At 44.6% G+C, this 26741-nt stretch overlaps 1 protein-coding gene across 2 annotated transcripts in view; it reads right to left on the bottom strand.

Moving 5' to 3' along the window:
* NKAIN4 (sodium/potassium transporting ATPase interacting 4) overlaps positions 1-26282 on the bottom strand; it is an 82325-nt gene extending 56043 nt beyond the window's left edge. For both annotated transcript variants that reach the window (XM_073308701.2, XM_073308702.2), the window contains exon 1: positions 26028-26282. In XM_073308701.2, coding sequence (XP_073164802.1) covers positions 26028-26207 — 180 coding nt within the window. In that variant the 5' untranslated portion in view covers positions 26208-26282. The remainder of the gene's footprint in view (positions 1-26027) is intronic.
* Between the last annotated feature and the right edge of the window lie 459 nt (positions 26283-26741).

Genomic DNA, 26741 nt, shown 5'->3' with positions numbered 1-26741 from the left:
ACAGAAGGAGTTTAATGAAAATTATAATTAGAGCCCTGCGGTGCTCTAGCAGGTCGTCTTTACACTGGGGTGCCAATTTACATTACAAATCATCCCGGTGTCATTGCAGAGTCCACGGTAACAGAAGGGAATTCATTAAGAAAAAGCGCAGAGTGGGAGAGAAATGGTGCATAAGGAAAATGATATTAGGACAATTATTAACAATAATCATAAAGGAAATTGGGATCTGCCACTGTCTCCATGCAGCTTTGCTCAGAGCATAAAAGCCCTTTTGTAATCATCCTGAGGTGGGGGGGAGACAGAGCAGCAATTTGGAATTTTCCGTGGGCAATTGCTGTACAAATGAACCCTTTTTCATCCAGCATCTGCTTCCCCAGGAAAACAAAAGGGCAAAGAAAAATTTATCTCCCCCACTGGGATATGGAAAGTGCACTCCGCACTTCTGCTTTCCCGCATTTAGTGTTGCACAGCTGGATGGTGATTGGGGTGGGGAAGACTCTCTGCAAAATAAAACGCAAGTCAAAGAAACTAATTTACCAGGGTTTTACTGATTTCACCCTCTTTTTCTTACCCCCAGGCAGCAGCTAAGCATGGTGCTTCCACCCCATTGCGGTGTCATAATCAGCAGCATCTTAAAACTGACAGAGACCCGAATTCAGCAGAGCACTTCACTTTAAGCACGTGCGCAAGTCCCATTGAAGCCAAAGCTTAAGCACGTTGCTGAGTCAGGGCCTAAGGGAGCAGCGGTGATCAGAACCTGTAAGAACGGTGTGGTGTGAAGGCTGTCTTCTCAGGGTACCTCTTCACTGCAGAGAGAGCCCAGGTGATCAATACCCAGGTCTGAACACCCAAGTTGGCCTAGCCCAGGTGGGAGCAGCCACAATGCAAAGCCTGGCTCGAGTTACTGTGTCCTCACTGGTATGGCGCTCACCGGTGTGTGTCACTAACACTCCCTGGTTCTTTGTGCTGCAGTAAGATGAGTCGCTCAATGGTCTGTCCCTAGTGAATTGTGAGAGAACTTGTTTGTCCTTCTGGACACATGGTGGAAAGGCAGTGGAGGACTATCAGCACTCAAGCGGTTTAACCTGTGTCCTCACTGAAAAGCGGGCAGGTTACCAACCTGAGTGAAAGTGGAGCCCATGCTCCACCCCACTGCCCCAGCTAGGCCAAGTTGGGTGCAGGGATTTTGGACAGGAGCTGGGTTAGGTGCAACACCAGAGGAAGAGGATAACTGCAGTGAAGACAGACTCACAGTTTGAGCATGTCAAGTTGCTTCTTCTTTATAGCTCCTGAACACACACACACACACACACACACATATCACATCAACTCTTGCAATTTTATCAAGAGTCTTGTGATATTTGTTGTTTTATTCAATCCGCAGACTCTGGGATGAAACCCTCTCATCTTTCATTTTAAAAATTAAAAAGTAAATTTCTAGCCTTCCCAGTTGCTGAGAAAAAGCTTGAAAACATGAACTGAGTGCATGCACTACAAAAGCTCACACACCAGAAGGCAAACAAAAAGAAACCCAACATATATTTTTAAGACAATCTCATTATTTAGGGGGGCCTGATTCCTCATTTTGGAACACTTGGGATTGGCCATACTGCATACATTTTACCGCGAACCAAAAGTGGAAGTGCTACGTGTAACACGAACCAAAGCTACAAAAAGAAAAGGAGGACTTGTGGCACCTTAGAGACTAACCAATTTATTTGAGCATAAGCTTTCATAAGCTACAGCTCACTTCATCGGATGCAGCTCACGAAAGCTTATGCTCAAATAAATTGGTTAGTCTCTAAGGTGCCACAAGTCCTCCTTTTCTTTTTGCGAATACAGACTAACACGGCTGTTACTCTGAAACCTGTCAAAGCTACAAAGGGTCTATTGCCTTCTTAATCTCTTGACAATCCAATCTTTTTTATCTCACACCTTAGAACTTGATAATTGAGCTCAATGTACAATTTCAAGTTAAGACACCAAGGAGGATTGATTCTCTTTTATACCACAGCCCTATCATCATTTGCGGGGAGTAGCAGTAGCTTGTACCAGGGCATCCGCTACAAGCAGTGCCAGCCTTTGAGTGTGCCATGCTGCTGGGTTGGGAGATCTGTCTGCCTGTTTTGAGATTTTCTATAATACCCATCACCTTAGTATCTTGGCTCAGCTCCCAGGAATAGCATCAAGGTCCCAGGCAGCAGCAAGCTTAGTGCTGGCATGTCACTTCTGGCAAAAGGGCCTTACCTGCACTTTGTCATGGCTAGTAAAACAGTTAAACAGCTCCCGCGGCCCGGAAGCATCTAAGGGTATGTCTACACTGGAATTAAAAACCCACAGCTGGCCTGTGCCAGCTGACTTGTGCTCACAGGATTTGGGCTGTTTAATTGCATTGTAGATGTTCAGGCTTGGTCTGGAACCCGGACTCTAGGACTCTGCAAGGTGGGAGTTTCCCAGAACTCGGGCTGCAGCCATAGCTGAATGTCTACATGGCAATTAAACAGACCCCTTTGACTGAGCCCCTTAGCCTGAGTCACCTGGCACGGGCCAGCCGCGGGTGCCTAATGGCAGTGTAGACAATTTGAAAATAGAGACCTTCTCCAATCAAGGGAAGAGTGGCCTCAGTCTATATGAAAGGCAATGCGGGGATTAGTGTGGCCTAAAGACAGCTGGGGAAATGAGATGTGGGGAAACAAAATATGGAATAAACCACTCCTATTGGCTTCACCAATGTTTAGTGTTCTAGGACAGTTACTGCAGCTATCTGTGTTTATTCTATTTATTCTTTCAGACTCCTTTCTACCCTAATATTTTGCTGTTCTGTTATAAAAAAATTGGACAAAAAACCTTAATTTCCCCTTGAAAACAATTTAACTTGCACTTCCCTGGCTGGGAATGAAGAATGTGACTATATAGGCAGAGAAGAAAAGAAAAAGCAAGATGAAAACTGATTGGACGGTCACTTGGTCGATGGTCCTGACCTCCAGTGCATCTCAGCAAATCTTTTCTTTTCTCCAACATCAGAACTCACTCTCCTAGCCAGTGTGCTGCCTCCTAGCTTCAGAAGTAGCTGCTGGAGAGGAGACATGGGTTTGCTGTTAAGGCAGAGAGAAGATGTGGTCTCGGTTCCCGGTTCTGCCATATGCGTCCTGTCTTACCTAGGGCAAGTCACCTGGGGTGTGTCTACACAGCAATCAGAGGTGTGACTGATGCATGTAGACATACCCGAGTTAGCCCATGTTGCCATGGCTTCACTGCTATTGGCACCTGCGCTAGCCTGATTAAAGCTAATTTGGATATGTCTACATGTGCTGCAATCACTCCCCTGACTGCAGAGCAGACGTGCTCTTAGAAGCAGATTTTCAAAAGTATTTACGTGCCTAAAGATGCAGATGGATGCCTAGTGGGATTTTCAAAAGTGCCCGGGCCCTAACTCCCATTGAAATCAATGGGATTAGGGGCCTAACCTGCTTAGGCACTCTGGAAAAGCCCATCTGCATCTTTAGGCTGCCTAAATACCTTTGAAAATCTGCCCCCCTTGATCATTCATTACCTGTTAGGTTCACTCCCTCTGGGGCACCTGGCATTGGCCACTGTTGGTAGACAGGATACTGGGCTGGATGGACCTTTGGTTTGACCTAGTATGGCCATTCTTACATTCTTAAGTTCCCCATTGAGCACAATTTTCAAAAGTGGCTTCTGATTTGGGATGCCTCAGTTTTCTAGTGCCCAGCTGGGGACATTTTGTGCCCAGTGTTCAGAGATGCTAAGAAGTTCCCATTGATTTTATTCGGAGTTGCTGGTTCTCAACATTTCTGAAAATCAGATATGTCTAGTTGGGCAAGCACCTCAAAATTGAGGCCACTTCTGAAAATTTTACATTTTCCCCTTTCTACCTCCGATTCCCCACATGTAAAAAGGGGATAATGAACACCCAAGTGACTTAGGAGCACAAGACCCACTAGGAGTTGTACTCCTAAATCACTTAGGTGGGATTTTGTAAGGCACTTTATATTTATAAGATACTTTGTGATTCTGAATTGAAGGATATAAGTGCAAAGTATTATTATAACAGCGGGACAGAAAATGGGGGTCAGTGTGAATTTCTCAAAATTTTATTTTTGCCCAAAATTTCTGACTAGTATTAGTTATTAGGGCTATGGATAGAAAAAGTTCTATTTCAAGCAAGAAGCTTCCATTTAAAGCAGATTGTCTACACTGTATGTTCCAGGATGTGAATGTTTACACGCTATTTCAAGTCAATTCCATCTCCACCTGGAGATACGGGTCTAAAAATTCAAGCCTCAGACATTTTGGCATCAGCTCCAATGAGAAGTATACTCACATATCATGAATGCAGAATATAGACAGTGGACTAGCTATTCAGTGGGGGTCACTAGGTACTAATGTAGTATAATGCTAAATATATATAGCACCTTGGGATGTGGTGTTTGCCATGGCTAACGTAACATCCTATTTAGTAATTAACAGTGAGAAATTTACCTTTCCAAGTTTACTTACAAAAAAATACAAACAAATTAATGCAAGATGCATATGAATCATTTTTAAAAGGTCTGACTTTTTCTCCTGTAAAATGTGAGTGTGCACCTCTTTACCGATACAAAACATGTATTTGCATATGCAGATCAGGTAACTGTGTTTCTATCTCACTGGCTTATGTAATTGCCCTTTCTGTGCCTGTGAATAAGTACACATTATGATTTTGTGTGCACAAATTTCAAAGTCCTGCTGAAAACTTGACCTTCAATGTAGAGCCTACAGTTAATATTGAGCAGTCAGAATTTCACATTTTACATTGACAGCATCCCTTATGAGTGCAAAGAATTCAGGTGGCCAATTTGTATCTGAACTGTTAGAAAATCTCAGGCTCCTAAGTGAGCTGAAAACATTCAGTATAACACTAAGGTATGTGGAAGAGTCGATCCCCTGGGTAAGGTCTGATGTATAAACCCGAACACTCCTGCTCTGGTACCTCATCTATTCTGTACTGAGTTTTCAGTTGTTTATTAAGCTTCCAGTTGTAGTCCTTTCATGTGAATGGAAATATAAGATTAAGAACTGGAGAATGCAGCAGTGAGGTGGCAGACAGGTGAATCAAATCTTCATTCCTTACCAGGTGTTCCTGGAATTTGGGTGAAATAATTTCTCCTGGACAGCCAAACATCAAACCCCAAAAGTAGAGATGAAGTTCCAGGAGATGCGGGAGCACAGATCTTGACTGAATTTACATCAAGAAATAACAACATTACTGGTCACCTGTTTTTGACAAGGTCCCACACCAAAGGCTCCTAAACAAAGTAAGCTGTCACTTGCTGGAGGATTCTCTGCACCTTGAAGTCTTTAAACCATGATTTGAGGACTTCAATAGCTCAGACATAGGTTAGGGATTTGTTACAGGAGTGGGTGGGTGAGATTCTGTGGCCTGCGTTGTGCAGGAGGTCAGACTAGACGATCATAATGGTCCATTCTGACCTTAAAGTCTATGATTCTATGATGAGAGGGAATGTCCTCTCATGGATCAGTAACTGGTTAAAAGATAGGAAACAAAGGGTAGGAATAAGCTATCAATTTTCACAGTGGAGCGAGATAAATAATGAGGTCCCCCAAGGACCTGTACTGGGACCAGTTCTGTTCCATATATTCATAAATGATCTGGAAAAGAAGGTAAACAGAGAGGAGGCAAAGTTTGCAGATGATACAAAATTACTCAAGATAGTTAAGTCCAAAGATGACTGTGAAGAGTTATACAGGGATCTCACAAAACTGGGTGACTGGGCAACAAAATGACAGATGAAATTCAATGTTGATAATTTCAAAGTAATGAACATTGGAAAACATAATCCCAAATATGCATACAAAATGATGGGGTCTAAATTAGCTGTTACCACTCAAGAAAGAGAACTTGGAGTAATCATGGATAGTTTTCTGAAAAACTCTGTACAACGTCCAGCAGCAGTCAAAAAAACTAACAGAACATCAAGAACCATTAGGAAAAGGGTAGATAGTAAGATAGAATATATCATAACGCCACTATATAAATCCATGATACAACCAAACCTTAAATACTGCATGCAGTTCTGGTTGCCCCATCACAAAAAAATTGGAAAAAGAATTAAAATATTAGAATTGGAAAAAGTACAAAGAAGGGCAACAAAAATGATTTAGGGATATGGAACAGCTTCCATATGAGGAGAGATTTAAAAGACTGGGATCGTTCATCTAAGCAAAGGGACAACTAAGGAAGGATATGATAAATGTCTATATAATCATTAATGGTCTGGAGAAAGTGAATTAAAAATTGCTATTTACCCATTCACATAACACAAGAACCGGGGACACCCAATAAAATTAAGAGACAGCATGCTTAAAACAAACATAAGGAATTACTTCTTCACACAACGCATGGTCAAAACTGTGGAACTCATTGCCAGTGGATGTTGTGAAGGCCAAAAGTATATCTGGGTTCAAAAAAGAATTAGATAAGTTCATGGCAGATAGGTCCATTAGTGGCTATTAGCAAAGGTGGTCAGGGATGCAACCCTGTGTTCTGGGTGTCCCAAAACCTCCAACTGCCAGAAGCTGGATGACAGGGGATGGATCACTCAATAACTGACTTGTTGTGTTCATTCTCTCTGAAGCATCTGACACTGGCCACTGATGGAGACAGGATACTAAGCTAGATGGACCATTTGTCTAACCCAGTACAGCCATTTTTATGTTCTGAAGTTACTAATCACCCTCTTGAGGTCTAAATCATATGATGTATTTGACCATGAATACTTAACAGAAATCCCAACATTCTAGGAACTCAGGGAAATGCTTTATCCCTATCTATCAACATTTAAAATCGATGGGGTAAAATCCTGGCCCCACTCAAGTCAATGGTAAAACTCCCATTGACTTTAATAGGGTAGGATTTCACTACAAAAAGGAGATATTTGGGGAGAAAACAGAAGATCCAATGTTTAGACGCAAGAAAGTGCATTCAACAAGTTTTAGAGGAGGTCAAGAAGACAAACAAATATTTTGTTAAAAATGGAAACTGTCAGCATGTTCAGAGAGAGAGAGCATTCCCAGGGTTTTCCAATAACCACAATCCAGTCCCAGTATGCCCACAAACAACTTCCCTTCTATAGAGTGGCTGCAAAATTAATCAATCGCTATTGATTTTCATCGCCTGATTGCACTGAGGGAAGAAAATCCAACATAGTTGAATGATTGATTAATTACTTCAGTAATTACAGGTATCAAATCTAACTCTCCTTCCATTCCCTCTGCACCTCTATATTTTGAATCAATATTTATAAAACTCAGGATTTTTAGGTTTTCAGATCAATTTGGGGCACAAAGCCAGTTTTGTATCTATAAGGAGCTGGAAAGAGAACAAAGCTGTACAACTGATTCTGAATTACTATCTCTGAGTTCTCACCAGCAATTCACTGTTCAGGATTCCTAAATGTTTTGAAACCCTCTTATAAGAGTGCTGTTCCAGGAAGCTTTCTGTAAGTTTTGAGGTCCTGACTGTTTCATTGGTTTTCCTCCTGATGAAGCATTCCAGTAGAACACGGGGTGTTCTGTCTAGTGTTTGTTTTGTTTTAAATAAGGTAATACAAACAAAAAATACAGATACTATTAACTGCAGAAATAAATTAAATATATAAATGTACCATAATAAGTTTAGACATACAACTAGGGTTGAAATTCAGCCTCTATATTTTTTACAGGATTTTACGTCATGTTTGTAAAGTATAACAGGCTATGGCTAGTCCACAGAGGATAACAGCCTACTAACTGATGTGAGCTACTAGAGCTGTTACTGCATCTTCAAGTAGTAAAGCCCGTGCTTTGGGGCTGAAAGTCCCATGCTCAAAACCTGCATATGAGCTTTAGAACATAAGCATGGGCATACTGGGTCAAACCAATGGTCCATCCAGCCCAGTATCCTCTCTTCCAACAATGGCCAATGCCAGGGGCTTCAGAGGGAATGAACAGAACAAGTAATCAAGTGATCCATCCCCTTTCAACCATTCCCAGCTTCTGGCAAACAGAGGCTAGGGACTTTTCAGAGCATGCTTTTGTATCCCTGCCCATCTTGGCTAATAGCCATTGATGAATCTATCATCCATGAACATATCTAGTTCTATTTTGAACCCAGTTATAGACCTGACCTTTACAACATCCTCTGGCAAGGAGTTCTATAGATTGTGCATTGTGTGAAGAAATACTTCCTTTTGTTTGTTTTAAATCTGCTGCATATTAATTTCATTTAGTGACCCCTAGTTCTTGGGTTATGAGAAGGAGTAAATAGCACTTCATATTACTCCATTATTTACTTTTGTCCCCCCTTAGTCATCTCTTTTCCAAGCTGAAAAGTCCCAGTTTTATTAATCTCATATGGAAGCCGTTCTATACCCCTAATCATTTTTGTTGCCCTTTTCTGTACCTTTTCCAATTCCAATATATCTTTTTTGTGATGGGGTGACCACATCTGCACACAGTATTCAAGATGTGGGCGAACCATGGATTTACATAGAGGCAATATGGTATTTTCTGTCTTATTATCTATCCCTTTCCTAATGAATCCCAATATACTGTTATCATTTTTGACAGCCTTGGGGAGGTTATATTACATATATGCGCTTTGCATTTGGTAACATTACTAGGTCTGATCAATTCTGTTAGCCAGACCAGTCCTAAGATACTACTGTTACTAACCAAGAGAGCCTCATGTGGAATTTATTAAAGGCAATGATCAAGCTAAAAAAGTACTTTGTTTTTTTAAATTGTTTCATTTTTCTTAATCACAATTAATTTACTTTTCACTACGAATGCTGTTCATTTCCCCTTTGCATTATATTCAAATTAGATAACAAAATGAGAACTTTCACTTTCTGTTCTTCACATGTTAGTCCAATGCTGCTGGGTTTCCAAGATAAGGATGCAATTTTTTAAAAATCATTATTTAAACAAACCAAAACACATTTCTAAGCCAGATTTTTAAAGATGCAATTTTGCATCCTTTGACAGGTGTCAATGGAGATGCATCATTCCAGCTTTAACACAAACCAAAAAATGCATGGATGCAAAACTACACATTTTAAAATATAGTCTTCATTTCCCAGATTAAATACTGCAGCCATTATTGAGGTAAAACTATCATTGACTTCAGACCTTGATAATGTTGGTTCAACATAAAATAAGAGCAAGCGGCAAGTTCTTCATTCATTTTGGCTACTCATTCTTCTTATGATGCAGTTCCTGCCGTGATGTGTTTGCAATAAGAAAAATCCATTCTGCTCTAATCCCTACAACTCAATTAAATAGGGTAGAGGGGGATTTGTTTTTTACTCCGTGGTAAATGGGGTGATGGGAGCGGGAGAATAAAAAGGAAAAAAATCTTACTTATTATAGGTGAAAAATTTGCAACTCAGAGTTTCCATCAGATATTGTCCAGCCTTCCAATTAGACATGCTGAGACACACAGTAGTGCCATTATATGCAACTATTTATACAGTGTCGCTCAAGCATTGTTTATCTTATGAGCATAATTTCTCTCTTCTGCAGTGCTACCCAATTTGTTTTTATTTCCAGTGGCCCCTCTACAGTCTAGTCTAGTGTTTTATTGTATATATATTTTTTGGCCTCCAACCAACTTACTTTCCAGTTATGTTTCCGTGTGTGTCCCACAATAATCAGGCCCCTCCTGCGCTACAATTTTCACATCATGTTTATATTCACTTTATGGGTGAGATGGTGTCCCCTCTATTTCTCCTCCTCCCGCACCAACTGGCAGTTCCTCTATGGCTCATGTTTTATTCAAGAGCAGAACTGAATTTCTCTCTTTTTTTAAAACGTAGTGGTTTGTGAAAAGGTGCCACCACATCAGCTCTGGAGACTTAAATTCTCTGTCCACAGAACAAGCACAACACAGGCCAACAGCCAGAGGTGAAAGTAAGCCAGTACGGGCTGCCACACAGCCGACCGTACCGGCAGGGGGCAGCTTCCCCAGGCCAGCGATTTAAAGGGCCCGGGGTGCCCTGCAGTGGCTGGAGCCCCCGTCCCTTTAAATCACCACCAGAGACCCGCTGCCGGAGCCCTGGGGTAGTGGCGGCAGCTGGGAGCCCCAGGGCTCCGGCGGTGATTTAAAGGGCCCGGGGCTCCCGGCCACCGCTACCACAGTGGAGCCCCGGGCCCTTTGAATCGCCCTCAGAGCCCCATTGCTGGAAGCCCCAGGCCCTTTAAATCGCTGCCTGAGCCCCAGGGTTCCCGGCCGCCGCTGCAGCTACTGCTACCATAGGGCTCTGACGGTGATTTAAAGGGCCCAGGGCTCCCAGTCACTGCAACTGCACCGGAGCCCAGGCCCCTTTAAATCTTGATTTAAAGGGCCCGGGCATTTTAAGGGCCTGGGGATTTAAAGCCCCGCCTCACTGCTCAGGACTCCGGCGTACCAGTAAGTCCTTTAAGTTACTTTCACCCCTGGCAAGAGCAGAGCAAACCTAATGGTGAGCTGGATTAGGTCATCTGCAGGGATTGAACCCAGGACTTCTGGAGCTAAACCCAGGAGCCAGCAAAAGCAGGAGATCTATTAGTTCAAAGGACTTAGCAAACTCATAAACCCTTTACAACTGGCCTAGCCATGAAAGGGGGACAAAAAGCCACACTTTGCATGAGTTACAATAACTTCCTCCACAGAGCGCTGCCAACATAACTCCTCGCTAGCCCGCAAAGCTCACTTCTAGGGGTGAGACAATCACGCCGTTTCCATAGCTATTCCAGCCTTTGCCTCCCTCTGTTCCAAACAAGCTTGCCACAGTGGAGGTGGGTTTCTGATGTGCAGATGTCTGTCTGCTCGGAACTAGACGGAGGCCAACTACATCAACTTCTTAGTCCAGAGCAGTTTAATCCAGTAACACTCTGAAGGGAGCTCCCACTTTGAGCTGGTGCATGCATGTTGCTCAGCTGCTTGTATTAGTGTGAAATTCCTGAAGGACAACCGGGCCTAACACACCACCTTTTCTCATCTACCCCACCTAAGTCCAATCAGGTGGTAATTTTTGGTTAGTGTTAATCTGGGTTACAGTTTAAGTGATGACCTGCTGTAGAATGGAAAGAATCCTTATCCCTTTGCCAACCACATGAGCTATCAAATCCCCCAGAACAGGACTTTCTCTCTTTTTATATAGGAAAATAGAGTTAGCATTTGACCATCAAAAATGAATTCCATCTGGATTGGCTTATACTTGCAGGGCATTGCCCTGACACGTAGGTTGGGAGGCACAGTTTACATGGCTGTGGTCACCCCTCATGAGAGAATCTAGCACAAATGAAACTGGGGGTTACCTCTTATGCCAGGAAAGCATTCTTTGGCTAAGCAATCTGCAGACAAATTCCCTCACCCTCTCACCTGCTGCCACCATAAGCCTCTTCAGAAATTCGTTGTTTATTAAATGATTCACACAAGTATCCATTCGATCCCAGTGCATAGGACTGCAGATATTTATAACACAACTGTATATTTAGCAACAGAATAGTTCACAGCAGTTGTAACAGGCTTGGTCATCGAAGAAATAAAACAAAGCACCATTAGTCAGCTGGCGGGAGATGCAGTCTTTATAGTTTGAAGCAGTGCAGAGGGCTTTATACCACCCTATCTATTCTTTGGCTGCCACACATCTCAGTTTTAAGCTATTTCGTTGGCAGCTCTGAAAGTCTGAGGGCTCATGTAACGTCCCACATCTAATTTCCCAGTTTGTGCTGTTTTAAACTGAGCCCACAGACTCTTGCTTTTGATCTGAGGCCCACCGGCTCATGCATTGCCCTGTGTTGCGGGCAATTAGCTGCCATGCATATTTGCAAGTCACATACAGGCCCACTCCTGAGTATCTTAAAAGGCAAGAGGCTTTGGTCTGTTTGGCTCACAGTAAGTTTAAAAGAAAAAAACTGTCACCTTTCCTCAGACTCTGAGTGTGTGAGAAACCCACAACAGCAGGATAAACAGTCTGAGAAAAAATATCTGCTAACAGAGCAGCAGCAATTACTGACCAAACTGTAGACTGGTGAGTTACTGCAGAAAATGGACACAGAGATCTACAGGGCTCAATGCGCAGCTGCAGGGAGGATCGGATAGTGATTGCCAGGGTAATAGTGCTAAAGCATCCAACCCACTGAGTGCTAAGAAGACTGTGACCTCAGCACAGGGAGCACTGATTAGACTTTTATGCAGCAGAGCACCTGCTCCGTCCAACAAACAGAATTTCTCTTGAAGGAGAGAAGCCTGGTAAGAGTACACAGGGAAACAGGGTCATCATGACACCCAATCCATTCGCTCTGGTGAAGGGAAGCAGCATGAAAACCCATTCTAGGTGAAAAGGGCTAGTTACTCAAGCCTGCTTCAGTGACACAGGGGAAAAGACCTCGTTTTCTCTTATCATTCAATTGGAATCATTTGTTGGCTGATTCTCTGTGGCACTCGCTAGTGACTGACTGGGTTTGTGCCTCAGCCATCCCCTCCAAACACGGAAGCAATACACACACATAGCAGCCAGGGGTCCTAGTCCGGCCAGGAAAGTCCCACGTTTCGACACAAGGGCCTTGTGAACTGCTGTCCCTGCCACTGTAGTGGGACATAAGAAAGTGAGTGAGTGTTGTGAGCCTCTGCAGTCATTAGTGGTGAGCTAGCAGTGGGAGGGCAGTGGTGGAGAACTGTACCTTTAAGGCTCTGGCATTATACCTTGAAGGGTATGTCTACACAGCAAAGAAAAAACCCCGGCTGATCCATGCCAACCAACTCGGGTTCGTGGGGCTCCGGCTGTGGGGCTGTTTCATTGCTGTATAGACTTCTGGACTTGGGCTGGACCCCAAGCTCTGGGACCCTCCCACTTTGCAGGGTCCTAGAGCTTGGATTCCACTCCAAGCCTGGAAGTCTGTACAGCAGAGGTGGGCAAACTATGGCCCAAGGGCCACATCCGGCCCGCGGGACCATCCTGCCCAGCCCCTGAGCTCCCAGCTGGGGAGGCTAGCTCCTGGCTTCTCCCCTGCTATTCCCTCTCCCCCGCAGCCTCAGTGCGCCGCGACACCCGCACTCTGGCCCGCCGCTCCTGCCAGGCAGCATGGCGGCATGGCTGGGCTCTGGCATGGTAAGGGGGTGGGGAGCAGGCGGTCCTGGGGGGCAGTCAGGGGACAGGAAGCAGGGGGCGGTTGGGTGGGGCGGAGGTTCGGGGGGGTGGTCAGGGAACGGGGAACAGTGGGGGCTGGATAGGCATGGGAGTCCCAGGGGGCCTGTTAGGGGGCAGGGGTGTGTATAGGGGTCGGGACTGTCAGAGGACAGGGAACGGGGCGCTTGGATAGGCTTGGGAGTCCCAGGGGGCCTGTCAGGGGGCGGGGGTGTGGATAGGGGTTGGGGTAGTCAGGGGACAGGGAGAAGGGGTGGTTGGATAGGGGGTGGGGTCTCAGGGGGCAGTTAGGGGCGGGGGTCCTGGGAGGAGGCGGTCAGAGGACAAGGAGCAGGCGGTGTTGGATGGGCCAAAGGTTCTGAGGGGGGCAGTCAGGCAGCGGGAAGTGGGAAGGGGCGGATAGGGGGCGGGGGCCAGGCTGTTTGGGGAGGCACAGCCTTCCCTACCCAGCCCTCCATATAGTTTTGCAACCCCGATGTGGCCCTCAGGCCAAACAGTTTGCCCACCCTGCTGAACAGCAGTGAAACAGCCCAAGGCCCATGAGCCCAAGTTGGCTGGCACGGGCCAGCCACGGTTGTTTAGTTGCTGTGTAGCCATCCTAGAAGAGGTTCTGCTCTCCACAGCAACTATTGTGGGATCCTGGGAGACCAGCCGGAGATCTAGTCGCATCTAGTTTCCCACTGGAGATGCAGCATTATCACCCAAGCAGGGGTCATATGAAACATCTGATAAGAGGAAATCTCCCTTGCTGTGTGTGCTTACTGTACATTCACTAATATTCATTTAAGTACCAAGATCCCTTTTTACTGAGTATGTTTTGCTCCTGATGGGAAGTTTAACCAAACTCTCCTCAGTAACGCTGAATCCTTACAACATATATCTGTGTGGCCGGGGCCTGGTTGGCACATGGGATTGTCAACGGAGTACAAAGCCTCTCACCGCAAGGGCACCAGCTCTGATCTGGCCTTCTACATGTGGGCGACATCCCAAAGTCATTACTATCTGACAGAGGACAGGTAAAAGCCAAAGCAAAATGACTTGTCTCGGGAACTGGGGTGAGAGAGGTTTTCATGTCACAGAGAAACAGGTAAACTGACAGCACTGTTGGCGATCTTGGCTTATGTCAGCTGGAATTGGACCCTTTCAGTGGTCCAGAAGTATCAAATCACAGCCCTTCCTGGACCCCTATGCCCCAGAACACTCTATATGGAGTTTCTGGGAGAACCGGCAGTGTAAAGCGAGCCATTGGGGAATCCCCAGCAGCCTTTGGGAAATCTCCAGATCTCCTTTGTTCTATTGGAACAGCACAAAGGGGAGTAGACCAGGGCTGAGGATCTGTCCCAGGTGCACGATCATACATGCAAGTCAGGTGTCTGTATGCACAAGTCCTGTTGCATGTCTCAGTGGATCACTCCCTGCAGAAATTAGCCACGGAACTGTGCTCCCAATTTTTCAGAAAATCGGGGCCTGGGTGGAGCATGTATCCTCTCCCCACCAGCACAGAAAGAATGACGACTGTTCACGTTTCAAGGAGTTTCAAGTATTTGGAGACAGAATGTATTCCTAGAGGGGGAAAAAATGAGGGAGAAAGCAAAAACCTTTATTAGTCAAGCTCCTGCTCTGAGAAGCATCTGAGAACAGCTGGTGCATTTTCCTGCTGAGTCGGCCAGTCACTGAGAGGTGGCAAAGGAAGCTGGCACAACAGTGCAAATTGTTTGCCTTCTGTAAGCAGGTGACAGAGGCAAGCTGGTGCATTGATTCCCACATTATATTTTCATTAAGCCATGGCAGATGGCATTTGAGACCACAGTTTACATATCATAATTTCAGAGGAAAGGTGGCAGTGAAATTGATGCATAAATTACTCAACTGGGATTCACCCAAACAACATGTGGGAGAAGGGGAGGTGATAGACAAGAGGGATCATAAAAAGCTGCTGTCTTTATTTCTGCATTGAGTCCTCACCACATAATGAAAATCAGGGGCATCAGTTTCTCTGCTAACCAACATACTTATGTCTAGCATCCTGACACCGAAGCAGCTGTACTGACAGCAAGCCACAGACGCCAGGGAAATGGCAATTATGCCCTTTCATAAATGAGGCCAAAAGTACTGCTTGGAAAAAGCAGTTTGGGCCAGATCCTGAGCTGGTATAAATCAGCATAACTGAAGTCAGTGGGGTTATGCTGATTTACACCAGGTGAGGACACAGTCCTCTGTTATTAGATTTCCCCCTTAAAGAGACAAATTAAAATATGTAAAACTCAGAGTGCAATTGACATAAAATTTCTGTTCTCTATTGGTTTATATAGACATTTAGGGTCACATTCTGATCGCAGGTGTCCCAGTGAAAATCCAGAGAAACAGTCTACCTACTCTTATGGATTTATCATGGGTTTCACAATATCTGCTGTTTTGCAGAAAGCCCCAGTTCTGGGAGATATGTTATCTACAGAGAATCTCAGCTTTTTTTGTTTCTGTTTTTTGTTTTAGAATAAGATTCTTGGTTGCAAAGAAAAGCTTGAAAATGTGAACACTAAATGCTCAAGAACCAGAAGGCCAAAAAAATCCCGACCCCGAATTCATTATTTTTAAAATCTCATGATTTTTAAGCCAATTCCATGATTTTGGGGGGCCTGATTCATTACCTGTGAATGCTTCAGACTAGAGATACTGTATGAATTGGTTTTGATTTCATTTATTTATTTCTTTAGATTTAAATAATTAAAAAATGTCCAAAAAGCATTCAGTACTCCTGTACAGATAACTGATTAACCAAAGCAATGAAACAGCTCATTTCTCCCTTCTTTTCTCCACCACAGGAAAATATCCTCAATCTTCTTGCAGAACCCTGTCAGATTAATGGTTTGCAGAGTGCACAAACGGTTAGCAACAGAGCTGTGTGGAAGAGCGGGGGGGATGTTTCTTGTGGAAAATTTTGACAAACACCAAAACATTTTTCATTTTTGTCAAAAATTTTAGTGAAATTTTTAAACTTTTCATTAAAAAAAGAAAATGGAAAATATTGCAGGTTTTGACAACCACTTTTGGACAAGCGCTGCTGAATACTGACAAACCTTTGGTTTTTTTTACCAGAAATGTTGTTTGGGTTTCAGACAGAAAAAATCCAAAATTTTTGAGGAAAGCAGGCACTTTCTGTGTAATAAAAACAGGACGTTCGGGGCTCGCCCAAGCCACCCCTCACCACCACTCCTCACAGGGCTCACCAGAGCCACCCCCCCAACCACGACTTGGGCTGAATCCCTGAGCCCTGTGCCACCTGCGGCTGGGGCTCGGCTGAGCACCCGAGCCCCTGCTGGAGCTGAGAGACCCTCCCTGAGCCCCATGCCACTCACGGCTGGGGCTGAACCCTGTGCCACCTGGGATTGAGGCTGACCCCTGAGCCCTGCGGCCTGGCACCTTGCATCGCCACCCCGCTCCAACATTCCTCTGCATCCCACTCGGGGGATGCACCCAACTGGTTTTATAAACAGGGCATTTGTTCATTTGCTCTTGCCAACTCATCCGTTGGCAAGAGCAAACGGGACAAATGCCAGTTTTTGTCAAAAAGTTGGGATGTTCGGGTCAGGGCTTAAAAAAGGGACTGTCCCAGCCAAAACAGGACATATGGTCACTCTATTTCTGTGGAAATGTTCATTTTGTCAATAACCCAGTGTTCTATCAAAAAACATTTAGACACAAAATTTTCAACCAGCACTAGTAGTCCTGTTCGGACTATTTTGGACCATGTGGTGAGCGGGACAAGTTCCAGAGTCTGAGGCAGGTAATGCCCTGTCCCCACCTTCTCTTTTATAAGAAGGCAGAACAAATTTCATTGATCACAACTGCGGTGGTACATCTGTGGGGAATAGGCATGTCCCATGTCATTTAGGATTTGACAGGTCATGAACAACACCTTAAACTATCCCTACTGCAGTGGAGTTACTCTAGATTTACCCTGATGTAGCAGAAATGAGAATCAGGCCTTTTGCTCTCTAGTTTTATCCTTCCAAGATCTCCTGTTTGACAGTCCCCTGCAGCAGGTTCTTGGAAATGCTGCCTTTTACACCCCAGTAAAAAAGTACTTAGTCTCCTTATGTAACACAGACTGGAACAACCTCAGCTCTGCTTGTGGGATGTCACTGGGCTACACTGGATGTTCTCTTGAGCTGAACGCCCCATTTCCAGGGGAATTCCATCTGAGCCAGCGCCCAGACACAGCACAGAGGAAAGGGGTTCAACCCTGGGATAGCAACAGACCCTTGTCCGTTCTTATGGAAAATAAAAGGAAGTAAACCACAAAGCAGAGAACAGATCTGTAGAGATGAACTACACCTCAAGGTTGGTATGATACATTTCAGGGATGGAGAGGTGGGAAAGAGAATGAACAATATCGGAGTTGCTCCACTCCTCACAGACATATTTCACCATTCCGGACCTACATAATAATGCTCTCTCCAATGCAGCTAGAGAGGCCCCTCGTCTTTGTTATTTGGATTCATCTTTTCCTTATGCTGTCAGCAGAAATGGAAGCGTGGTAATCTGCTGCCACTGGGACCCGCTCTTTTCCCCTCCAGGATCACCTTGTGCTGTTGTATTCACGGGCCACCTGCCCATGTAGCAGTTAATCAAGATCAAGAGTTATGAAGAACACTGCATAGCATATGGGGTAACTGGACAGAGCATGGGAAAGAGGTCAAATGAGAAAATGGAGAGGTGCAAGGCGCAGCCTGTTTGCATCTAACACACCACTGAGAGGGCATTGCCTTTTTATTTCTCTCTCTCTCTCTCTCTCTCTCTCTTTTGGGGGGCGGGGGCAGGGCAGTTTATAAATAAAATCCATCAGTAAGGCTGGATTAAGAGGCAAAATCTATAAAATCTGTGCCCTGGAGGCATAGGGGCCCATTGGAAGAAACAAGTGAGAAGCAGAGCAGCAGGCTGTGGCCAGGCAAGGCTGTGACTATTGCCAGCCAGACACCCCTGAGGTGGGATGGATTTTATCAGCAGGGCCTCAGAGGTGGGAGGAAAAATGAGAGCCACTGGGGGAAAGTCAGCCGGGGAGCCGGGGGGGGGGAGTTTTGGGTGGATCCAGGTCCCAAATAACCTCAATGGATTTATAGGCCAAACCTGAGGTGAGGTTCTCTTTATCTGTTACTTATAACTGACCCAGTTTTGCAGCCCTTTATGCTGAGTATCACACTACTCATGGGGGTAACCCTGTTGAGGTCAATGAGATTATTTGTTTAAGTAATTACTTCTCAATGTGAGTAAGGGTGGCAGAAACAAGCCCAGTGCAAAGAAAGGCCAAGTCCCGGTCCGTTGGCAGAGCTGTGCCATAAAAGCTCAAATGTATGGAGAGAAGGGAGAGATGAAAGGTAGAGCACAGGGGTGATATGAACAGGAAAATCTAAACAAGGGGCAGCTAAAAAGTGCAGGAAATATGGTGATATAGGAAAATACCCATGAAGTTGCATCTCCAGTGATCTCATCCCAGTGGCAAAGTAAAATTTAAAGAAATCAGATAAGGCACCTAGAGTGAAAACAACAGGAGAGAGAAGTTGTTTGAGTCTGAAGAGGATATTCTTGTGTTTGGCCAGCTCTGGCTTTTTTTCCCACTCAGTGCAGCAAGGCGAACCGTCCTATATACCACCAGTGGATTTAATCACATGATAGATGTAGTCCCAAATGAAAGTTCTTGATTTAGTTATAAATCTGTCACGACTGGTTGGATTATGTGATGTAGGGACCTACCAAATTCATGGTCCATTTTGGTCAATTTCATGGTCGTAGGTTTTTAAAAATCGTAAATTTCATGATTTCAGCTATTTAAATCTGAAATTTAACAGTGTTGTAATTGTAGGGGTCCTGACCCAAAAAAGGAGCTTTTGGGGGGTTGCAAAGTTATTGTGTGTGTGTTGGGGGGGGGGGTTTGCGGTACTGCTACCCTTACTTCTGCGCTGCTGCTGCTGGCGACGGCTCTGCCTTCAGAGCTGGGCAGCTGGAGAGCGACGGCTGCTGGCCGGGAGCCCAGCTCTGGAAGCAGAGCCACCGCCAGCAGCAGGGCAGAAGTAAGGGTGGCCTGGTCTGGTCTTGCCATCCTTACTTTTGCGCTGCTGCTGGCGGGGCACTGCCTTCAGAACTGGGCGCCCGGCCAACTGCTGCCGCTCTCCGGCCGCCCAGCTCTAAAGGCAGCACAGAAGTAAGGGTCGCAATACCGTGACCCCCTTAAAATCACCTTGTGACCCCCCCCTGAAACTCCCTTTTGGGTCAGGACCCCCAATTTGAGAAACACTGGTCTCCCCCATGAAATCTCTATAGTATAGAGTAAGAGCACACAAAAGACCAGACTTCACGGGGGGAGACCAGGTTTCACAGTCCGTGATGCGTTTTTCACAGCCGTGAATTTGGCTGGGCCCTAATTATGTGGGAGGAAATTCAGTTAGCAAAATAACAGTACAATCCAATTACACACATCCCCAGAATATAGTAGAAACCACATCACAACATCACATCCATCAGCCACAGCAGCAGAAGTCAAAGAAGAATTTCTGATGTGCATTATTTGTGTTTCCAATCCATTTAAAATGTACAAGAAGATCACCAGACCAAGCTTGTGCAAAAACACTTTAAGAAAAAGAGGTTGAAGGGCGGAGAGAATTGTTTTTATTTTGGACCTTCCCAGATTTCATTCATGGTCTGAAACCTCGGAATGGGTTGGTTTAGAGAACACAAAAGCACAGGATTCCTGCGAGTCGCTGTCAATCTACTGCCACAATGGAAAGTATGAATCTGGATTGTCTGAGCAGTGTGAACGCTGGATGCAAGCATCTTTGAAATACCAAATCTTGTACAAGAAATGCTGCCCTTGTGCTGCTCTCCCGCTTTGCAGTGGAACGCCCTGTCTGAATCATTACTGACGAGAACTGCTTGGAGAACTGTGCTTTTCTCCACAGAAAATTTTGACCTTTTTGTCAAAAAGCAAACCAACCAAAACTGGACACATTTTCAGCCAAAACGTTTTTGGGATTTTGATGAAAACTCAGAATTGTCCATGGAAAGCAGACACTTTCCATGGTGACATTCATTTAGTCAAAACATCAGTTTTCCACCAAAGACCAGTTTCAGTGAAAATTTTTACACCAAGCCCGTTATTGCAACAGCCTTAACTTTACTTTGTCCGGCACTCACACTCAGGAAACACCTTCTGTTTAATAGGGATGTTATACTTATTGTATAATTTGTGGCAGTGCTTCAGGACCACAGATGGGGACCAGGGCCCCATTGTGCTAGGAGCTGTACAAACATAACAAGAAGAGAGCCCCTGCTTTGAAGCATTTACAATCTAAGTATAAGATGAGAGACAACAGATGAAGGTGATCAAAAGATGGGGGAGCACAAGGTAACAGTGGGATGATTCTGATCAGTATGATGAGAAGTGGGCGCTCTGCTCATTTGGGCACCTGCTTTTGTTTTAACTACTCTGAGTTCAAATCTGCCAGTTAGGCACAGCACAGCATTAGCAACTGTGTGAAATCATCCCTTCTAATCCTCCACGTCTATGATTCTACGATACCACCCTGGCGGAGCCTCAGGCAGCATACAGTACCTCTTCAGGGGATGTATCTAACTCTCCCAGCAGTGCCGTCTCTGCTCCATGGGCTGGTCTGGGAGCGCAAAGGTGAGAATGTCCCTGCCGCCTCCTCCCACACAACTTTGGCATGCTGGGCACTCCCAGAGAATAGCGAGGGAGCAATCCCTGCATTTCCAAAAGTTCAGGGAATGTACTTCCGCTTGGCTCTTAACCAGGCTATGCAAAGTGCAGGTGAAGGCTCCTTATACCCTCTCCCTCTCCCAACCCCCAATCATGCAGAGGCCAGGCAGAGTCTAATATTTGATTGCTTTTCAGTGCAGTCAGTGTGCTTGGGACTGTAGGACATCAGAGAGATAGTTCCTGCCCCAAGAAGCATATGGATTACAGCTGACAGCCTGGTATGAACTTCCCCAAAGTTTTGGGGTGCTTGGTTCAGTTCAATATATAAAGAGGGGCCAAGAACCAGCTGCAAAGTTGGGACCCGTATGTGAAACCAAATTTTGCCCCTGTTGGAGATTGAGAGTGGGTGGATCTAAAATCAGTATCCAGGTCTGTTGCTACCTTTAATGTAGGAAATGGAGTGGGAAGTGTATACATTTTATAAACTTTACATATTTTATATGTTCATTCATTTTTGGCCATATTCTGTTCTGATTTACACCCTGTACAATCCCAAAGGCCTATGTACCTTTTAAAAATTGTCCAGTGTTTTAGTTTATCAACTTTCTGCTAGATCAAGATGACACGGCCATGTTAGTCATTAGAGAAGGTAGCTAGAGAAGGATCTATACTAATTTCAGATAGTTTCCAGAATTGATCACCCACTTCTGTAAGACATTTAAAAAGACATTGTCAGAAAAGGGGATGGGAGGGGGAGAGAGAGACAGAGAGAAGAAATAAATACATGGATATAGTTACTTTTGGTTTGTTTCTGTGAGTAGAAATTCTGAGTGGGCTCCTCTCTCACTGTTAATATGAAATGTTTGTCATTTTTTCCATATAGAGCCTCTGAGAAGAAGGGGTTCTAAATGTATCTGTAAAATTGCCTCCAGGTTTATGCTTGGTACCCATACTCCCAACCCATGGACTGAATTTAAACAACAATTATTTAATTTATTGGGATGGATTATGGGGAGGGAGGGAATTTTTCCATGCCTGGTCTAGTTGAACTAAATTCAGATGGCACCTTCAGCACACACAATCACTCATTACTCTAAGAAATATACGATTGTGAACAATCTGCTTACTGGCAGGAAGGAAGGACTGGATCACCAGTTATTAAAATGTTTCCTGTCTGGAACCTAGCAACTGTCCACGGTTTCTTGCTGGGACCCACCAATCCCACAATATTTTGGGGGTCCAGAGTGATGCACTCTGCAGTATTCCACATAGATTGTGAAATCCTGCACTAGAAATCTTTTCTATCATTAATTTCTATACTGCACATTTCTCTAACACACTTAACAGGGATGGAGACCAGGTACCACTCCCTCACTGAGAAAACATACAACCTGTTTAGGTTTTGCTTAAGCTTTCCCTAATATTCTTATTTCCACAAAGATTCATGGCGGGGGGGAGGAGGGGGAGTCCATTCAGGTAACATCAGTTTCTGAGTTAAAGTGATATAAAGACAATAAAACCAGTTGTGTCCATCCATCCTTAATTCACACTACTGGGCCCTTACAGTGTGAATTAAAAGGACAGATTGCCAGTCCTAGAACCAACTCCTCCCTTGACAGGCACGGTGATGGAGACCAAAGATACTGCCTTGTGGTTTTCTGCTGGCAGGTCTGGGGCACTATGCTGTGGGAGTAACTATGCTCTGTGTCCAGGGCACAAATGTATTACAGGGTAGGTGTATTAATAGCTAGCCGTCAGCCTACTGAATATGGGTTCCCCCTTAGGAATGGGGGGGGCAGGCTGCATGTTAGCTGAGCCCACTTCATACAATTCTCTTCTATGCATTATGGTCCTGATTTAGCAACACACATGTGCTTACTGTTAAGCTTGTGCTCAGGTTCCACTGAAGGCCACGCTGGATCATGACCAGTGGTGCTACCTTGCTCTGCTGCTTGCATAGGGGTGGCAGGGAAGACGAGCACCAGAAGAGCTCTTTCTTTCACTATGCTCACCAGCACAGAGCCATGAAGGAGCAAAACCTTAATTTGGAACCTTCAGGTGGACGACAGTTTAAGGTTAGAGTTAGTCAAATTATTCATTACAAACGTAGCTTCTTTCTGATCAGCGAATCAGCTGAGACTCAATCCTGATTCTCTTCAAACATATTCATTAGCTTGCTCTATATAGTTTAAACAAAGAGTTTGCAGCCTGTGCATTGCTGGTGATCTATTTGGTATTCATGTGGTGTAGCTGATCACCTAATTCACATGTTGTTGCTTCTGCTATCCAGTTGGCTGACAAACATTTTTAATCAGGAGAACAACAAAGAACAATGATTAATATACTAAGATATTTTATTTTTTCAGGCATACATTTGTGCTATAATCTGTGAACATTTCAGGATCTGTGAACACTTCCATCCACAACTGGCAGTTATCCAACTACTTGCACATAAGCAGTAATAGGACTTCCACAAGCCATTGCAAATTGAACTCTTGCTTTTCTTGTATTTATTATTTATAAAAACTCCCAATAAAGTCAGTTATTGCACTAGAGAAATATATAGTAGAATATGCAGTTTCCAAACAAAGTAGTATAAAAGCATTCAATTAAGGTTTGAAGTACCAGGGGTGAAATTCTTACCCCACTGATGTCAATGGCAAAACTCTCATTGACTTCAGTAGAGCCAGGATTTCACCCCAGGACTTTTGTTGTGGGAAGCACAGTGTCTGGAAGCACTAAAGGAAGAATAAAGAGAGATCAAAATAGCAAGTGAAATAGAACAGGGACATGCAACGATCAAAGAAAGTTCACATCTTTATAATTTATTAATGATGATGGTCTGATCGCTTCTGGTTTTTGTATTAATTGATTCCATTACGTACAGTATCTCATTCTATTGCAGCTCACTTAGCTATATTGCTGTATAAATGAGGTGACAATTTACACACAAGGAGAGCTGGAAATGTAGCAGGAAAAGGTCTCACAGCTTCCCCCAGTAACTTACTGGGAGTTTAGCCAACAACTCATGACCACACGCTCATCCTGCTTTGAGCAGGGGGTTGGAGTAGATGACCTCGTGAGGTCCCTTCCAACCCTGATATTCTATGATTCTATGATCAGGACAGAGCTTCAGGAATTTCCTCCCCATACTTCACATTTTTCATCTCTACCAATTTACCAAGGCAAGTACCATGGGCAATCACCAAGACAGAGGCATCGAAACCTGCTTAAGAATGGGCAAAGAAGCTGCTTCTTTTTTGCAAGGAGGAGGGTCCTAAGGAAAAAAAATGCTCAGGGTTCTTTGTTCCAGTATCCTGGATACCAGAAAACTCCCACGCTTGTCAAAAATAAGAGCAGCACCAGCCGTTGTTTTTTTTAAAGCAGGCCGATACACTGCTGGATTTAAGAGACAATTAGGTGTTCAAACACTAATTTATTCAAATGTTAACATGGTTACAGTCTCTTTCTTCTGTACAGAATGGGTGAAAAATTACAGGGAAGAACACACACCCCAAAAGACTAAATACTCATTGCTGTCATTATCATCATAAAACGTGTCTAGTAATATGCTTCATTCAAACAACAGAACCTCATTCCTTGTTTTATTTATCCACAAGTCAAATCTTATATCTCTTGGTTAGGCTAGTCACAATGAATAGCCCAAACTTCACTCTCCGCACACAAATTTTAGACCAATGGTTTAGGTTTTAAAAACTAGCAACTTCCAGTTTCTGCTAAATGAGAGATTCTTTCCTCCACAGAACTGTCCCTTCAGGGAAAATAAATTACGGTTACGGTAAACAATTCCAAAACACAGGTTTAGCTAGAGTACTCAGTGGCACTAATTTACTACGGAGTTTAAAATCAACTGGCTCCTTTCCTCAACAAGGTCTAGAGATTATGCTCCAAAATAAAACAAATTTCGAAAAAACGCACTTCCCAATGTAATAAAGGAATGGCATTTCCTTTTTAAGGCAAGAGAAACCCTGGAGCCTATTAGCAATTGACATGGGGAACCTCCAGATACAAGCTAGATGCACAGACAATCATAAAACAACCAGACCTTTGTTTATCACAGTTCAGCATTGACATATATGCAGATGTGACAGAAAGCCATGATGTATGAAAACCAGTATTTCAGACGTTAAGGGAGTTTGCTTCTGATTATATATATTTGTACAATTAATGAGGAGAATGTTTTAAATAAGTAGTTTCAAATATGCAAGAACACATACAATCAGTGAAGAAGTGCATATTAAATTAATCTTTCATTGCAACCTTATATATTAGTACCTTTGGCCTCTTTGATATCTTGATTATTTCAGCACTTTTCAACTTTTTGCTGTTGCTGCTGATCATTATGAGAATTCTCGACTTTTAACATCAGGTTTAATTTTTTTTTTTTTAAAGAAGGGTGACCTTACAAGTTAAAGACTTTTTTTAAAGGTGCCCCCCCATTTTAAATAAACAAATAAAATAATGAAGTCACCCCAGAAAAGAAGAGTCACTGGCAATTCCGGATTACATCCGGACTCCCCCACCCCTTTCAAAATATAAATCGAAAGGCTGAAAGTTAAACGGGACCCAATTCTGTAATAAAATGAATCATTGTAATAAACAATTATTAGGAAAGCAGCTGCGTGGGACTTCAATTTTCAATATACCTACCAAAATTCGGGGAATCCCTAATTTTCTTAGCAATGCAGTTTGAGAGTGGAGTTAGATCCCGGGAATCTTTTGTTCTGAGCCTGATGCCCCCCCGCCTCCTTTCCCCCTCCTAGGTTTGTGCCTCGTCGCTCAATCAAAATGAGTTGCTTGCTCCCCTTCTGTTTGAGAAGCAGGGTTGATCCGGGCGCAGACAGACACAACAATCCCCCCCCACACACACACACACACACTTGTGGGTGTAGAGAATCGGTGCCAACTCGTGTCGATTCGGCTCCCGGATCAAGCCGGGCAGGAGCGGTCTGTAAAAGTTTCCCTGGATCTGCACCCTCCCGGTGGATAAGGGGTGTGTGGGGGTGTGTGGCTGCGAAGGGGCTTCCCCACTGGGGTGGCTAGGAGCCCGGCTGATTGTCCCGGCGTGAGGAAGAGACACGAGGAAAGAACCGGCTACTCACCAGCTGTAAAGTGCAGAGGAAAATCAAGGTACAGCGCCCGGTGCAGCATCCCATCCTCCCCAAGCCCAGCGGGTCCCTCCAGCCGCTGGAAGCCGAAAGCACCAGACCAAGAAGAGGGGCTGATTCACTGGGATCTATCTGCCCGCTACCATCTCCGGGTCCAACTGCCTTCAGCCTCATCCAGGGGCTGGGCAGCCCCCTCCGCCGTCTCTGCCAGCAGCCGGGCTGAGAGAGCAGCTGCCTCTCCCAGGCGTGAGGTCGTGGAGCAAGTGAAAGAGCCCCCTCCAGGGAACCGCTTGCTGGGGAGGAGGGGGAGGAGGGCGGGAGTGTGGGGCCACACCTTAAAAAGGCAATGCCCGATAGAGGCTCTGATCCCGAATCTTTGCAGGCAGTGGGAGCCTTGCCATTGACGTCAATGGGTTTGGGATCCGGCCTTTGCAGCCAACTTGGGCAGCTGCAAAAACCCACCCTGCACTTCAAGTTGCAGTGGGGGAGGTTTAGACTGGATATTAGGAAAAACTTTTTCACTAAGAGGGTGGTGAAACACTGGAATGCGTTACCTAGGGAGGTGGTAGAATCTCCTTCCTTAGAGGTTTTTAAGGTCAGGCTTGACAAAGCCCTGGCTGGGATGATTTAACTGGGAATTGGTCCTGCTTCGAGCAGGGGGTTGGACTAGATGACCTTCTGGGGTCCCTTCCAACCCTGATGTTCTAT

Source organism: Lepidochelys kempii, chromosome 13 (genome assembly GCF_965140285.1).
Source record: "Lepidochelys kempii isolate rLepKem1 chromosome 13, rLepKem1.hap1, whole genome shotgun sequence".
NCBI lineage: Eukaryota > Metazoa > Chordata > Testudines > Cheloniidae > Lepidochelys > Lepidochelys kempii.
This window is presented reverse-complemented; position numbering and strand designations above follow the sequence as displayed.